This window comes from Artemia sp. Qi Xiang Cuo, chromosome 10 (genome assembly GCF_049724085.1).
Source record: "Artemia sp. Qi Xiang Cuo chromosome 10, ASM4972408v1, whole genome shotgun sequence".
Classification (NCBI taxonomy): Eukaryota; Metazoa; Arthropoda; class Branchiopoda; order Anostraca; family Artemiidae; genus Artemia; species Artemia sp. Qi Xiang Cuo.
In genome coordinates this window covers 803,858-820,304 of record NC_142803.1, presented here as the reverse complement: position 1 = coordinate 820,304, position 16,447 = coordinate 803,858, and the positions used below count along the sequence as shown (strand labels likewise).

Here is a 16,447-nt window from a genome sequence, read left to right as displayed (position 1 = left end):
AACCCTGGCCAACTCCCCCCCTTAAGGACGCCACGGTTCAAATGTGAACAGTCGGCTGATTCCCAAAGACTACTGATTTGATTCCCAAACACTGTGGCAGCAGATTTGAGTCCCCTCCCATAATCAGGGTGGGGCTATAGCCCCAGCCAGCCACATCCCGTAAATGGTGCAACTGTTCTAATATTAACAGTCAGTTGATTCCCAAAGACTACTGATTTGATTCCCAAAGACTGTGAAAGCTGAATTGAGGCCCCTCCCACAATCAGGGTGGGGCTATAACCCCAGCCACCCCCCCCCCTCTAAAAGACGCAACTGTTCAAACATAAACAGTCGGTTGATTCCCAAAGACTACTGACTTGATCCCCAAGGACTATGACAGCTGATTTTAGGCCCCTCCCACAATCAGGGTGGGGGGATAACCCTCGCCAGCCCCCCTCCTAAATGACGCCACTGTTCAAACATTAACAGTCAGTTGATTCCCAAAGACTACAGATGTGATTCCCAAAGACTGTGAAAGCTGATTTGAGGCATCTCCCACACTCAGGCTGGGGCTATAACCCCTGAAACCTCCCCTTCTACATGACGCCAGTGTTCAAACATAAACAGTCGGTTGATTCCCAAAGACTACTGATTTGATTCCCAAAGACTGTGACAGCTGATATGAAGCCTCTCCCACAGTCAGGCTGGGGCTATAGCCCCAGCAACTCCCCCTCTAAATGATACCACTGTTCAAACATAAACAGTCGGTTGATTCCCAAAGACTACTGATTTGATTCCCAAGGACTGTGACAGCTGATTTGAGGCCCCTCCCACAATCAGGGTGGGGCTATAGCCCCGTCCAGCCCCCCTCCCCCTAAATGACGCCACTGTTCAAACACTAACAGTCGGTTGTTTCCCGAAGACTACTGATTTGATTCCCAAAGACTGTGACAGCTGGTTTGAGGCCCCTCCTGCGATCAGGGTGGGGCTATAACCCCCAGCAATCCCCCCTAAATGACGCCACTGTTCAAACATTAACAGTCGGTTGATTCCCAAAGATTACTAATTTGATTCCAAAAGACCGTGACAGCTGATTTGAGGCCCCTCCCACAATCGGGGTGGGGCTATAACCCCAGCCACCCCCTCCCTAAATGACGCCACTGTTCAAACATTAACAGTCGGTTGATTCCCAAAGACTACTGATTTGATTCCCAAAGACTGTGACAGCTGGTTTGAGGCCCCTCCTGCAATCAGGGCGGGGCTATAACCCCAGCCACCCCCTCCCTAAATGACGCCACTGTTCAAACATTAACAGTCGGTTGATTCCCAAAGACTACTGATTTGATTCCCAAAGACTGTGACAGCTGATTTGACGCCCCTCCCACAATCGGGTTGGGCTACAGACCCAGCCATCTCCCCATAAATAACGCAACTGTTCGAACATTAACAATCGGTTGATTCCCGAAACTACTACACCTTAAAGCAAAGCAATGGCTCTTTAAGCTTTTTGGTGCCATATGGTTTTAGCTTACTTTTTTTATTATTCTCCGCTCACGTTTTGTTTCTTAAATTTAGCGCCCGCTACTTCGCAAAAACTAAATAGCTGCATTATAAGGTCTTTGTCATTGATTCAATAAAAGAATAAACATATTTTTGAACTGAAAATAAGGAGCAACATTAAAACTAGAAACGAAAGGAAATAATTACTTATATGAGGGGAGTTGCTCCCTTCTCAATACCTCGCTCTTCACGTCAAAGTTTGACTTTTAGTTCAAATTATTTATGAATGACTCCTGAAACACAGGGGCTGTTAAATTAGAATGAAAAAGCTTTTTTAAAAGTTCTAAAAAACAATGGCGTAAAGAGTGATAATTAAGATCACTAGATTTTTCTATTGGGGAGGGGGATTTGCCCCTTTTCCAAATATTGTGCAAATTGTCTCAGGGTCGTAGCTTTTGATGGGAAACAATAAATTTAATGAATTATATAGAATTTAATAAGCATCAAAATTCTATTTTTTTATGTATCCAATGTTATCGATACTCTGTTTCTTAGAGTTTCAGTTACTATTGAGCCGTATTGCTCCCTACTTGTCGTTCATCACCACGAACTGGTTGAGAATGGAATTTCCAATTTTTTGTAATTTCTAGACAACTTGCCGAGCAAGTTTCCACTTATTCTACTTAATCAATTTAAACAACTAGATTTTATTATCACTGTCTTTGGTACTTGAAACATCTGTTGATATTTCTTATGGAATCGTTTCTAATTTCTAATAGTAATCAGTTTGCTTATCAGTTTAGCAATACCTCTCACCTACGAGGTATTATATTCTTCTTTCGGCAAATTGTGATGATAGTAATAAGTGCCTCAGTGCAAGGTGTAAAAGAGTGAGGCTTAAATAGTTGGGCTGGGGGAAGAGCGTGTGTAACCGTGTTGACCTTAGATGGTTTAGTCAACAGGTTAAGAACAAGTCCAGAGGTGTCTTGGTGAAAGGTCAACAACTTGTTCACCTTAGTTGGCTTAGCAGTAGTAGTGATTGTAGTAAGCTCAGTGATAGTGGAATCAATTGCTAATTTGGATGTGTATGCATGAACAACTTAGCTAATCTGATAGCTATAAAAGTTTAATATTATGTACAACTAATGCATAATATTATATGCACATTACGAACAAATAAAATTTCAAATGGGGATAAATCTATTTATTTAGACAACACCTAATTAAAGATGCTACTTCAAATATACACATTATATGCACACTTTATATATTATATTTATTTTCAAAACAATACATGTTATAGCATATTAAAACTATATTATCTAGTATGCATGTGCATAATCCATAATAGATTATAAATAAAATACATAATATTATATACATAATACATAATATTGTGCAAACCGTCAAGATATAAACAATAAGTAGAAACAACGGGGGATGTTTTATTTATACAAGACAGTGGAACGTAATATTTAAATGAATATTTCGACCCTATATTCAAGGGCCGTCCTCAGCAAAACAGACGAAGAGAAAAAAAATTCAATACAGACAGTTTGGATATAGGGTTCAAAATATTCATTTAAATGTTGCGATCCACTGTCTTGTATAAAAAAAAATCCTCTTTGTTTCTATTTATTGTTTATGATGGAAAGGCAGTGTGGTCTTCGTCGCTATTTAAACCGTCAAGAGTAGATGAGCATGCGTAGCAGAGGCTCGGCATCTGCTTCGGTGCCTCACTTCACCTGATAGATTGGATTGTAACGATCTGCCATTAGTAAGGGTTCATTACTTTCTTTTTTGTTCTTAATGTGCAATATTTTAGAGTGTTTCATATACTTGAATTTTAAGGCTTTCACACTAGATTCGGCTGTAGTTATGAGAGCCTTTTAAGACTGACTAAAGTGTTAAAGTATTTGTATACTCTGCTTTCTTTTTCCATTTTCTTCCTTTGTTTTTCTTTCCTTTCCTTTCCTTTCCTTTATTTCTCTTTCATTCCTTTCTTCTTTTTCTAAGCTTTAGAATTTTTCTACAGTTTCTACAGCTTTTCCAACCGTCCTTATAATACATACGTCACGTTGTAGTGTCTTTAGATCTGAAAGCGCTTATGTACGATTCAATTCGAATTATTCTTGGAAAAAATTCATCTTATAATTTCCATGATATTGGAATAATAGTTAAATTTAACGGCGATCTGAGCATCATACGCAAGCTGAAGTACATGTTCCTGAATACATTTGACGGCTACTTTTCATCACCTCAATCCAGTTTGTATTTCTTACTCTCCTACCATGTGGAAGTCTGCTTTCCAGTAGAATTCTCCATGGTCGATATGGAATATAGCATCTTCTTAAAATAAGGCCAAACTAGTTTTGAATTTCACATTAATGCAATGAAAGTAAAAATCACCAGGAATCTGTCACGTCGTATGATTCGAAATGTGATTTACTTGCGCTAGTATATGGACATCTTACATAAACAAAGCATATATTCCCCGGGTCTATCCCACGACTTCCTTTATTCTGCTTAATCAAATTAAATATTCCCTACTCCTCTTCCAAATGAATATCAACTTTCCAGTCGGAGTCTCCATTCTCCATATGGAATATAGCTTTTTTATGAGAAGACAACACTAGCTGTAAATCTGGCAAATTCATCTGCTGCTTCATACCAGTAATACGCTAGGTGCTGATTTGACGCCTACGCCTGAGGCATGGATATGTGTGCAGTTTAGCCGGTACATTGGCTTACCACGAGCTATTACCACGACCGGTATATGCCTTAGCAGACAGGTTTCTGAGCCAGCGCCTATTTTCTGGGCCAATCAGAGAGATACAGAGGCTACTCCATATATGCTAACTTGATTTGTAATTGGATTCAAATATAAGGAGTGATTTTCAACGTGTTCAAAGCTTTATTAGACTTTTCTGTAATATGGTCAACAGCCAAAGCTTTTGGCTATTAGCATTCTATGGTAGGTTTAATGATAGCGTATGGAATTAATTACTATCAACTGTACAAAGAATATGCTCAGAAGTGTAATAGATTTGAAGACTACAAGAGACCTTGGTATAAGGTGTTCAATAGTTTAATGGGCTTTATATAAAAATGCGAATTTCAGCCGTATGGGAAAATAATCATGTTTTTTGTATCATTTTGCGTAAACTAACTCAATTTGTGAAGACCATTGCCTTTAGTCAAGACTGGTTTGCTTAGGAATGCGTTGCTGGTAATTATAGAATGGGATGTTACACTCAGAATTGTTTTAAGTTGAAAGTTATAACATTTGCGTAAACTATATATATATATATATATATATATATATATATATATATATATATATATATATATATATATATATATATATATATATATATATATATATATATATATATATATATATATATATATATATATATATATATATATATATATATATATATATATATATATATATATATATATATATATATATATATATATACATATATATATATATATATATATATATATATATATATATATATATATATATATATATATATATATATATATATATATATATATATATATATATATATATATATATATATATATATATATATATATATATATATACTGTTACCTATATAAAACTGTTACCTATATAAAAATAAAGGGATAATAGACAGCGAAATTGCCGAAAAAATAAAAAGGGCATTGCTAGAAAATATCACTAAGGAATATAAAGATGAATTGATGAAAAAACAAAGTGCTAGCGAACGTTACTACCATTGATCAAACAGTCAATGAACCAAATAATAGCAAAGATGAAATGAATATTGAACATGTGGATGACCCCCCAGTAAAAATGTGTTCACATGATTGTGTTATTGTAGCATTGAATGCTGACAAGGAGAAGTATTTGAACTATGAAACAAGCACAAGTGGTGACACTGTCGGAAACCTGTGCATGCGTTGTCATAACAGTGAGAGATTAGATTTCTTTGGGGTACCCAATAATTTCAATTATTCCCATTCTGCATATGGAAATGTGTCATTTACAAGGATGATTGCTCTCAAAGAGAATGACAACAACAAAATAATCGTCAATGATAGAGGACAACTCCTTGCTAGTGTTGCTGGTAACATATCACCTACTGATACATCTAATTGTCAGATTTCAGGTATTAGCATTCGGTATTAGCATCAGAGTGAATAATTTTTTTTTATCAGCATCTTTATCGGATACAACGGATAAAATTGAGAAAATCTAAGCATCAGAGTGAATAAATTCTTTTATCAGTGTCTTTTGACAGATATGTCTGATAACACTGAGCAAATCTAAGTATCATAGTGAATAAATTCTTTATCAACTTCCTTTCTCGGCTACATCAGATAATATTCACATAATCGAAGAAACAGAGTAAATAAATTTTTATCATCATCCTTGGTCAGATATGCATGATAAAATAGACTAAATTTAAGTACCAGAGTTAATAAGTTCTTTATCAATGTATTTGACAGATACGTTTGATAGCACTGACAAAATTTAAGTATCAAAGTGAACAAACTATTCATCAACATTCTTTATCGATATCATTTGTCGGGAAATGTTGGATAACATTTGAAAAAATCCGTGTATTAGAATGAATACATTCCTTATAATCATCCTTTGTCGGTTACGTCGGATAAAATCGAGAAATTCTAAGTATCAGAGTGAATAAAGTCGGATAAGTCAGTTAACATTGTCAAAGCCTAAGTGTCAGAGTGATCAAATTCTGTATCAACATCTATCGTCAGATACATGGGATAAAATTGACAAAATCTAAGTATCAGAGTGAATAAATTTTTTTTATCAGCATCTTTATCGGATGCAACGGATAAAATTGAGAAAATTTAAGCATCAAAGTGAATAAATTTTTTATCAGTGTCCTTTGACAGATATGTTTAATATCACTAACCAAATCAAAGTATCATACTGAATAAATTCTTTATTAACTTCCTTTGTCGGCTACATGAGATAAAATTCAAAAAATCTAACTATCAGAGTGAATAAATTCTTTATCATCATCCTTTGTCAGATATGCATGATAAAATTGACTAAATCTAAGTATCAGAGTTAATAAATTCTTTATCAATGCCTTTTGACAAACACGTTTGATAGCACTGACAAAATTTAAGTATCAAAGTGAACAAACTATTCATCAACAATCTTTATCGATATCATTTGTCGGGAAATGTTGGAGAGCATTGACAAAATCTGTGTATTAGAATGAATAAATTCCTTATAATCATCCTTTGTCGGTTACGTCGGATAAAATTGATAAATTCTAAGTATCAGAGTGAATAAAGTCGAATGGATAGGTTAACATTCAGAAAATCTAAGTATCAGAATGAATAAATTCTTTAAAATCACATTTTTTCGGATAGGTCAGGATAAAATTAATAAAATCTAAGTATCAGATAGAATAGATTGTAACATCCTTTACCGGATATGTCGGTTAACATTATTGAAATCTAAGTATCAGAGGGATCAAATTATGTATCAACATCTATTGTCAGATACATGGGATAAAATTGACAAAACTGAAGTATCAGAGTGAATAATTTTTTTTATCAGCATCTTTATCGGATACAACGGATAAAATTGAGAAAATTTAAGCATCAGAGTGAATAAATTTTTTATATATGTCGGTTAACATTATCAAAACCTAAGTGTCAGAGTGATGAAACTCTGTATCAACATCTATTGTTAGTTACATGGGATAACATTCACAAAATCTAAGTATCTGAGTGAATAAATTTTTTTAGCAGCATTTTTATCGGATACAACGGATAAAATTGAGAGAATCTAAGAATTTATTCATTCTAATACATAGATTTTGTCAATGTTATCCGACATATCTGACAAATGATGTCGATAAAAATTTTTTTAAAAAGAATTTATTCACTCTGATACTTAGATTTTGTCAATTGTATTAAATGTATCTGTAAAAAACATTGATAACGAATTTCATCACTTTGATACTTGAATTTTTTCAATTTTATCAAACGTATTTTAGAAATGACCATGATAATGAATTTATTGGCACTCATAGTTAGATTTTTTGAATGTTATCCGATGTATCCAACAAAAGAAGTTTGTAAAGTATTTATTCACTCTGATAATTAGATTTTGGCAATATTATCCGACATATCTGACAAAAAATGCTGATAAAGAATTTATTCAATCTGAGACTTAGATTTTGTCAATTTTATCCAGATAACCGATTTATCTGGCATAGGATGTTGATTAAGAATTTATTCGTTCTGATACTTAGATTTTTTTATTCCAATGTATCCAACAAAAGAAGTTGATAAAAAGTTTATTCACTTTGATACTTAGATTTTGTCTATGTTATCCGACATATCTGACAAAGGATGTCGCTAAGAACCCACTTTTTTGCATGTCTCTCTCACTATGACTGTGTGTCTGAGTGGGTGTGCTGCCATCTGTAACCACTCTGACCTAATTACAATGTAACGATGCATAAAGTCAAAATGAATAGAACTTTGATTTTATGAATGTTATCTGATGTATCTGATAAAGACGTTGAAAACGAATTTATTCACTCTGGTACTTAGATTTTGTCAATTTTATCCGATGTATCTGACAAAAGATGTTGATAAAAAAATTTATTCACTCTGACCCTTAGATTTTGTCAATTTTCTGACACTTATATTTTGTCAATGTTATCCTATATATCCGACAAAAGATGTTGATAAAGAATTTATTTATTCTAATACATAGATTTTGTCAATGTTATCCGACACATCCGACAAATGATGTCAATAAAAAAATGTTAATAAAGAATTTATTCACTCTTATACATAGATTTTGTCAATTATATTAAACGTTTCTGTCAATAGATATTGATAACGAATTTATTCACTTTGATGCTTGGATTTTCTCAATTTTATCAAGCGTATATGACAAAGATGATGATGATGAATTTATTGGATCTGATACGTAGGTTTTATGAATGTTATCCGATGTATCCAACAAAAGAAGCTGATAAAGAATTTATTCACTCTGATACTTAGATTTTTACAATGTTATCCGACATATCTGACAAAAGATGCCGATAAGGAATTTATTCAATCTGATGCTTGGATTTTGTCAACTATATCCAGATAACCAATTTATCCGGCATAGGATATTGATAAAGAATTTATTCACTCTGATACTTAGATTTTGTTATTCTAATGTATCCAACAAAAGAAGTCGACAAAGAATTTATTCTCACTGATACTTAGATTTCGTCAATGTTATCCGACATATCTGACAAAGGATGTTGATAAAGAACCAAACTTTTTGCATGTCTCTCTCACTATGACTGTGTGTCTGAGTGGGTGTGCTGCCATCTGTATCCGGTCTAACCTAAATTCAACGTTTCGATGCAGAAAGTCAAAATAAATAGAACTTGGATTTTATGAATGTTATCTGATTTATCCGATAATGACGTTGAAAACAAATTTATTCACTCTGATACTTAGATTTTGTCAATTTTATCCGATGTTTCTGACAAAAGATGTTGATAAAAAAATTTATTCATTCTGACACTTAGATTTTTTCAATTTTATGCGATGTATCTGACAAAAGATGTTAACAAAAAAAAATTATAAACTCTGACACTTAGATTTTGTCAATTTTATCCTATGTATCCAAGAAAAGAATGTTGTTATAGAATTTAATCACTCTGAGTCTTAGATTTTGATAATGTTATCCAACGTATTCAGAGACGGATGTTGATAAAGAATTTTTTCACTCTGGCACTTAGATTTTGTCAATGTTATCCCATGTCTCCGATAAATGATGTTGATAACGAATTTAATCGCTCTGATGTTTAGATTTTGTCATTGTTATCCTATGTATCCAATAAATGATGTTGATAACGAATATGTTCGCTCTGATACTTAGATTTTGTCAATTTTATCCGACATATCTGACAAAAAATGTTGATACGGAATTTATTCACTCTGATACTTATAATTTCTAAATTTTATCCGACGTATCCGACAAAGGATGATGATAAAGAATTTATTCATTCTAATAGATAGATTTTGTCAATGCTATCCAACATATCCGACAAATGATATCGATAAAGAATTTCGATAAAGAGTTTGTTCACTTTGATACTTAAATTTGGTCAGTGCTATCAATCGTATCTGTCAAAAGACATTGATAAAGAATTTATCCACTCTGATACTTAGATTATGACTAATACCCGTTAGCTGACAATTGGATGTATCAGTAGGTAATGTGTTACCAGCAACACTAGCGAGGAGTTGTCCTCTATCATCGACGATTATTTTTATGTTGGCATTCTCTTTGAGTGCAATCATCTCTGTAGATAATACTTTTGCGTATCCAGAATGTGAATAATTGAAATTCTTGGGTACTCCAAAGAAATCTAAACTCTCACTGTCATGACAACGCACGCATAGGTTTCCGATAGTGTTACCACTTGTACTTGTTTCATAGTTCAAATACTTCTCATCGTCAGCATTCAATGCTAAAATAACACATATCATGTGAACACATTTTTACCGGGGGGTTATCAACATGTTCAACATGCATTTCATCTTTGCTATTATTTGGTTCATTAACTGTTTGATCAATGGTAATAACGTTTGCTAGAACTTTGTTTTTCATCAATTCATCTTTTTATTCCTTAGTGATATTTTCTAGCAATGCCCTTTTTATTTTTTTGGCAATTTCGCTGTCTATTATCAAATTATTTTTATACAGGTAACAGTTCCGCCCCGTTGACAAGATATGGTTTATGATATTAGTAGAAGAGTACACCTGTCTTTTTTTGACCTTCCGTTGAATGCTAATACCCGAAAGCTGACGATAAGGTTTTACACTGGGTAACATGTTACCACAAGCACTAGCAAGAAGATGCCCCTCTTCATTAACTATTATTTTTATGTTGGCACTCTCTTTGAGTGCAATCATCTCCGGATATCTCAATTTCGCATATCCACCATCATAAGATATAAATTTTTTTGGTACTCCAAAGAAATTTAGTTCCTCACTGTCTTGACAATACACGCATACGTTTCCGATAGTGCTACCAAAAAAGTGGGGGATTAAACCTACCATTGAATGCTAATACCCGAAATATTTGGCTGTTGACCATATTACAGAAAAGTCCAATAAATCTTTGAACACGTTGAAAATTACTCCTTATATTTGAATCAAATTACTAATCAAGTTAGCATATATGGAGTAGCCTCTGTATCTCTCTGATTGACCCAGAAAATAGGCTTTGGCTCAGAAACATGTCTGCTAAGGCATATACCGGTCGTGGTAATAGCCCGTGGTAAGCTAATGTACTGGTTAAAATTCACACATATCAATGCCTCAGGCGTAGGCGTCAAATCAGCACCTAGCTTACTACTCATACCTCCTATTTCTCAGATCAGTGTATGTCCTTGTTTGTGCTTCTTTTACTTTTGCAGGACTGCATCAGAGACTTCTAATCGCCTTCCAGACTCCAAATCTTGTATCGGACGGCTAGTTGTGTTGCCTACGACTTTCTAACAATATAAGAGTCGCTGTCATGCCTGGTGTTTGGAGGGATTTTAAATCTACGGTGCCATCTTCAACGCTATGGAATAAGCTTAGAGCCGTGATATACGGCTGTCAATCCTTCAGCAACTCCAAACGGCAGGTAGTTAGATCTTTAAAGATTACGGAAAATCTATGAATACTGGCTGATAATTTTATTTACTATGTTTTATTTCTTTCACATAGCTTGATTATATAACCATTACCACTCTTTCTTCTTCTCTTTTTAATATGTGCAAGGATGGATTTTTTTAAACTTGGTCAATTTTTATTTTTGAGCTGGTAAATGGATGGTGCCATATATTTTATTTTCTAGCTGGTTACAGTAGGATGGAGTTGCTTTTCTTGCTTCTATCTGTCTTTGTTTAATGGTTCTGTGGAGTTCCGTATAGCCTGACTTAAGTTGATTAATGGTGGTAAATGGCATCATGTGTTTTTTGTATGGATTTTTCACTTTTCTTAGCTCTTTTCTGTTTTTAGGGCCAAGGAGCCGAGAGGGCGTTAGTAATGTTTATTTACATTTACTTTCTTGTTAAATATATATTCATATTAAAAAACTTGCTGAACTCTGATTTTCTTTACGTATATATTTTGTTTTACTGAAATAAAGTTTTGAATTGAAATGAATTCAAGTTTCTGCTTTCTTCAGAACGTATTGCACATCCTATTTACACTCCAAGACAACACTGCCTATATATGATGAATGAAGTGACAAGAGGGTGAAACAACAAGAAGAATAAATTTCAGTGAGTAAATAAGGAGGCTCGTTTTTTCAAAAAGCTTTTATTTTTTGATTGCTTCGGAATGCTTTTTTGAAAACTCTGAAGACGGCATGGCGAAGGCCCTTGTCTATAGAACTGTTTGCTTCGTTGTTCTCATTTACTGTCTGAAAATTATCCTCGCTGTTACATTGTCCCTTTGTTTCAATTTTCTTCTTCTCTTTTGTTCAAAGAGAACTTATACAACTCTCAGTTATACAAATCGTACAACTGAGATTTGGGCATCTTTAATATAAAAGTTGTTTTATCTTATCCAAAAGGCATACCTGAAACCATCCTTTTCAAAAGAAGTGTTTGTTACCATTAGACCTAAAATTTAAATTTGTTAGTTTTTCTGTTCTCCTTTACATTTCGTTACGAACTAGTACTTTTAAAAAAGCTGACTGCTTTGGCTAAATTGCAAAAGCAGATGTAAGGATGGAACTAAGAAAGTGCATTCCCTAGTCCATTTATGACTGGTAGATTGACCCTCCAACAACTTTTCAGAAACTCCTTTTTCACCACGTACGAGTAAGTGATAAACATTTTGATGTCTAGGAAAATCACGGTTTTTGAAAAATATGTTGCAACAGATGCCTAAAACCTGATGTTTTGTTAGAAAAACAAATGTTCACATTTAAACTTAAACTTTGGGCCAAAAAAGAAGAAGAGGTTCGACTTACCTGTTTATTAGAAAGTCAATTGATTCAAGGGCTTCGCTTTCAACTGCAATGTGAAGAGGGGTATTCCCTTGTTGATCTTGAGCGTCCAAATCTAGAATTAATTAATTACAATTATTTGAATAGAGTTCAATTATTGGGAACAATTAAGTAGACATGAAACAAAATTGAATGTCAACATTAAAATAGTGGCACATAACTTTGTTGTAGAGAGTATTAATAAAAAAAAACTTCCAAAAGTGTTTTTACAAGTAAAGTTAAGAGTCATGTTAAAACTTAAGACAGGCAGAAATAGTCACATAATCATTTAAACTTAAAACCAACAGTATTACCATTAATGAGTAAGCAAAATCCGAAACGAACAGAAATTAAAATGAATAATCACCTGACAAATAGAGACAAGGCCGTACCCAGGATTTTTTTTCAGGGGGTGTTTTACTATAGGATTTTTTCGGGCGGGGGGCTACTAAGAAAAACTCAAACAACGCATCAAATTTGTTTATATCCAGTTTTGATACGTTTTTACGAGTCAGACTAAACTTTTGGCGGGATGGGGGTTGAATCCCTTTTACTCATCCCCCTCAGCCTTTCATAGAGATTACAGACACTATTATCTCTATTTCCTCAAACTCGAAACACTGCTTATATGTCAGCAGAATTAGAAGATATCCAAAAATGTGCTGCTAAAATGATACTTGGACCCCACTTCAGTAACGATGAAAGTGCTCTTGAACTTGCCCACAATATTAGTAGAGTCCTAGGTTATACTTCTGGGCCTTTATGTTCCTTCACACGCTATTCTGGGCCTTTATGTTTCTTCCTATGCTATTCTGGGCCTTTATGTTCCTTCCTATGCTATTCTGGGCCTTTATGTTCCTTCCTGTGTTATTCTGGGCCTTTATGTTCCTTCCTATACTATTCTGAGACCCTCACACAGTTTCACGTGCAAATTGCCAAGAAAATTAAGTTTTGAGTAGATTACGTTCCTTGGCACCTTCGGAGAAAAAGGGTTAAAGCGATTAGTAATTACGAACGGGGATTCCCCGCTGTTTTTTGTTTTTTTTTATCGAAAACTAGAGATTGTCAAATTGCGTATTTAGGAATTGTTATGATTGACATTTTTGCAAAAAGGGATAAGGAATTCGCAAATTGGACACTATGAACGATATTAATTAATATTTTGAATAATAGAGGTGTGATTGATTCTAATTAGTGATTGGATAATTTTTTAACATGAAATCTCTGAATAAAATATTTTTTGGGGGAGATGGGTTGATTGTGTACTGTATAATACACAAGTGATGTTTTGACAATGTTGTCAACTGTTGCATGATTCCGTGTGGTTTTTCTTTACTTGGTGCCCATTAAAACCGAAATTTTTGTGTTAAATAAGTAGTTCTTGTATCTTTTAAAAGAGCTTTACGGGGTTTGAGAGACTCTGTTGCCTGATTCCGTGTGGTTTTTCTTTACTTGGTGCCCATTAAAAATGAAATTTTTGTGTTAAATAAGTAGTTCTTGTATCTTTTAAAAGAGCTTTACGGGGTTTGAGAGACTCTGTTGCCTGATTCCATGTGGTTTTTCTTTACCTGGTGCCCATTAATAACGAAATTTTTGTGTTAAATAAGTAGTTCTTGTATCTTTTAAAATAGGTTTACGGGGTTTGAGAGACTCTGTTGCCAGATTCTGAGTGGTTTTTCTATACTTGGTGCCCATTAAAAACGAAATTTTTGTCTTAAATAATTAGTTCTTGTATATTTTAAAAGAGCTTTACGGGGTTTGAGAGACTAGGTTACCTGATTCCGTGTGGTTTTTCTTTACTCGGTGTCCATTAAAAACTAAATTATTGTGTTAAATAAGTAGTTCTTGTATCTTTTAAAAGAGCTTTACGGGGTTTGAGAGACTCTGTTGCCTGATTCCATGTGGTTTTTCTTTACCGGGTGCCCATTAAAAACGAAATTTTTGTGTTAAATAAGTAGTTTTTATATCTTTTAAAACAGCTTTACGGGGTTTGAGAGACTCGGTTGCCTGATTCCGAGTGGTTTTTCTTTACTTGGTGCCCATTAAAAACAAAATTTTTGTCTTAAATAAGTAGTTCTTGCATCTTCTAAAAGAGCTTTACGGGGTTTTAGAGACTCGGTTGCCTGATTCCGTGTGGTTTTTATTTACTTGGTGCCCATTAAAAACAAAATTTTTGTGTTAAATAAGTAGTTCTTGTATCTTTTAAAAGAGCTTTTCGGGGTTTGAGAGACTCGGTTGCCTGATTACGTGTGGTTTTTATTTAATTTGTGCCAATTAAAAAAGAAATTTTTGTGTTAAATAAGTAGTTCTTGTATCTTTTAAAAGAGCTTTTCGGGGTTTGAGAGACTTGGTTGCCTGATTCCGTGTGTTTTTTCTTTACTTGCTGTCCATTAAAAACTTAATTTTTGTGTTAAATAAGTAGTTATTGTATCTTTTAAAAGAGCTTTACGGGGTTTGAGAGACTCTGTTGCCTGATTCCGTGGGGTTTTTTATTACTTGGTGCCCATTAAAAACGAAATTATTTGTGTTAAATAAGTAGTTCTTGTATCTTTTAAAAGAGCTATATGGGGTTTGAGAGACTCGGTTGCCTGATTCCGTGTGTTTTTTCCTTACTTGGTGCCCATTAAAAACAAAATTTTTGTGTTAAATAAGTAGTTCTTGTATCTTTTAAAAGAGCTTTACGGGGTTTGAGAGACTCTGTTGCCTGATTCCGTGTGGTTTTTCTTTACCTGGTGCCCATTAATAACGAAATTTTTGTGTTGAATAAGTAATTCTTGTATCTTTTAAAAGAGCTTTACGGGGTTTGAGAGACTCGGTTGCCTGATTCCGTTTGGTTTTTCTTTACTTGGTGCCCATTAAAAACTAAATTTTTGTCTTAAATAAATAGTTCTTGTATCTTTTAAAAGAGCTTTACGGGGTTTGAGAGACTCGGTTGTCTGATTCCGTGTGGTTTTTCTTTACTTGGTGCCCATTTAAAACAAAATTTTTGTGTTAAATAAGTAGTTCTTGATTCTTTGAAAAGGGCTTTACGGGGTTTGAGAGACTTGGTTGCCTGATTCCGTGTGGTTTTCATTACTTGGTGCCAAATAAAAACAAAATTTTTGTGTTCAATAAGTATTTATTGTATCTTTTAAAAGAGCTTTATGGGGTTTGAGTGACATGGTTGCCTGATTCCTTGTTTCTTTTATTTAATTCGTGCCCATCAAAAACTAAATTTTTGTGTTAAATAAGTAGTTCTTGAATCTTTTAAAAGAGCTTTACGGAGTTTGAGAGACTTGGTTGCCTGATTCCGTGTGGTTTTTATTTACTTGGTGCCCATTAAAAACGAAATATTTGTGTTAAATAAGTAGTTCTTGTATCTTTTAAAAGAGCTTTACGGAGTTTAAGAGACTCGGTTGCCTGATTCCATGTGGTTTTTCTTTACTTGGTGCCCATTAAAATCGACATTTTTGTGCTAAATAAGTAGTTTTTGTATCTTTTACAAGAGCTTTAAGGGGTTTGAGAGACTCAGTTGCGTGATTCCGTGTGGTTTTTTTTACTTAGTGCTCATTAAAAACGAAGTTTTTGTGTTAAATAAGTAGTTCTTGTATCTGTTAAAAGAGCTTTAAGGGGTTTGAGAGACTCGGTTGCCTGATTCCGTGTGGTTTTTCTTTACTTGGTGCCCATTAAAAACGAAATTTTCGTGTTAAATAAGTAGTTCGTGTATCTGTTAAAAGAGCTTTACGGGGTTTGAGAGACTCGGTTGCATTGTATTTTCCATAATTTTCTTACAAGAAACTAGAGTTTACGGCCAAAAACCCTTATTAGCTCAGATTTTATAGAACTAATTTTATTTTTCGATCCAAAAATAGACTAAAGTTTCAGATTTGAACCAGAGAATTGTATTTTCCATAATTTTCTTACATCTTTGGAAA

General features: G+C 33.9%; 1 protein-coding gene across 1 annotated transcript in view; it reads right to left on the bottom strand.

Annotated features, from left to right (window-relative positions):
* The window catches only part of TrpA1 (Transient receptor potential cation channel A1), a 393,252-nt gene that overhangs the window by 340,928 nt on the left and 35,877 nt on the right, over nucleotides 1–16,447 (bottom strand). Inside the window, exon 2 of the mRNA XM_089095770.1 lies at nucleotides 12,519–12,609. Coding sequence (XP_088951896.1) covers nucleotides 12,519–12,609 — 91 coding nt within the window. The remainder of the gene's footprint in view (nucleotides 1–12,518; nucleotides 12,610–16,447) is intronic.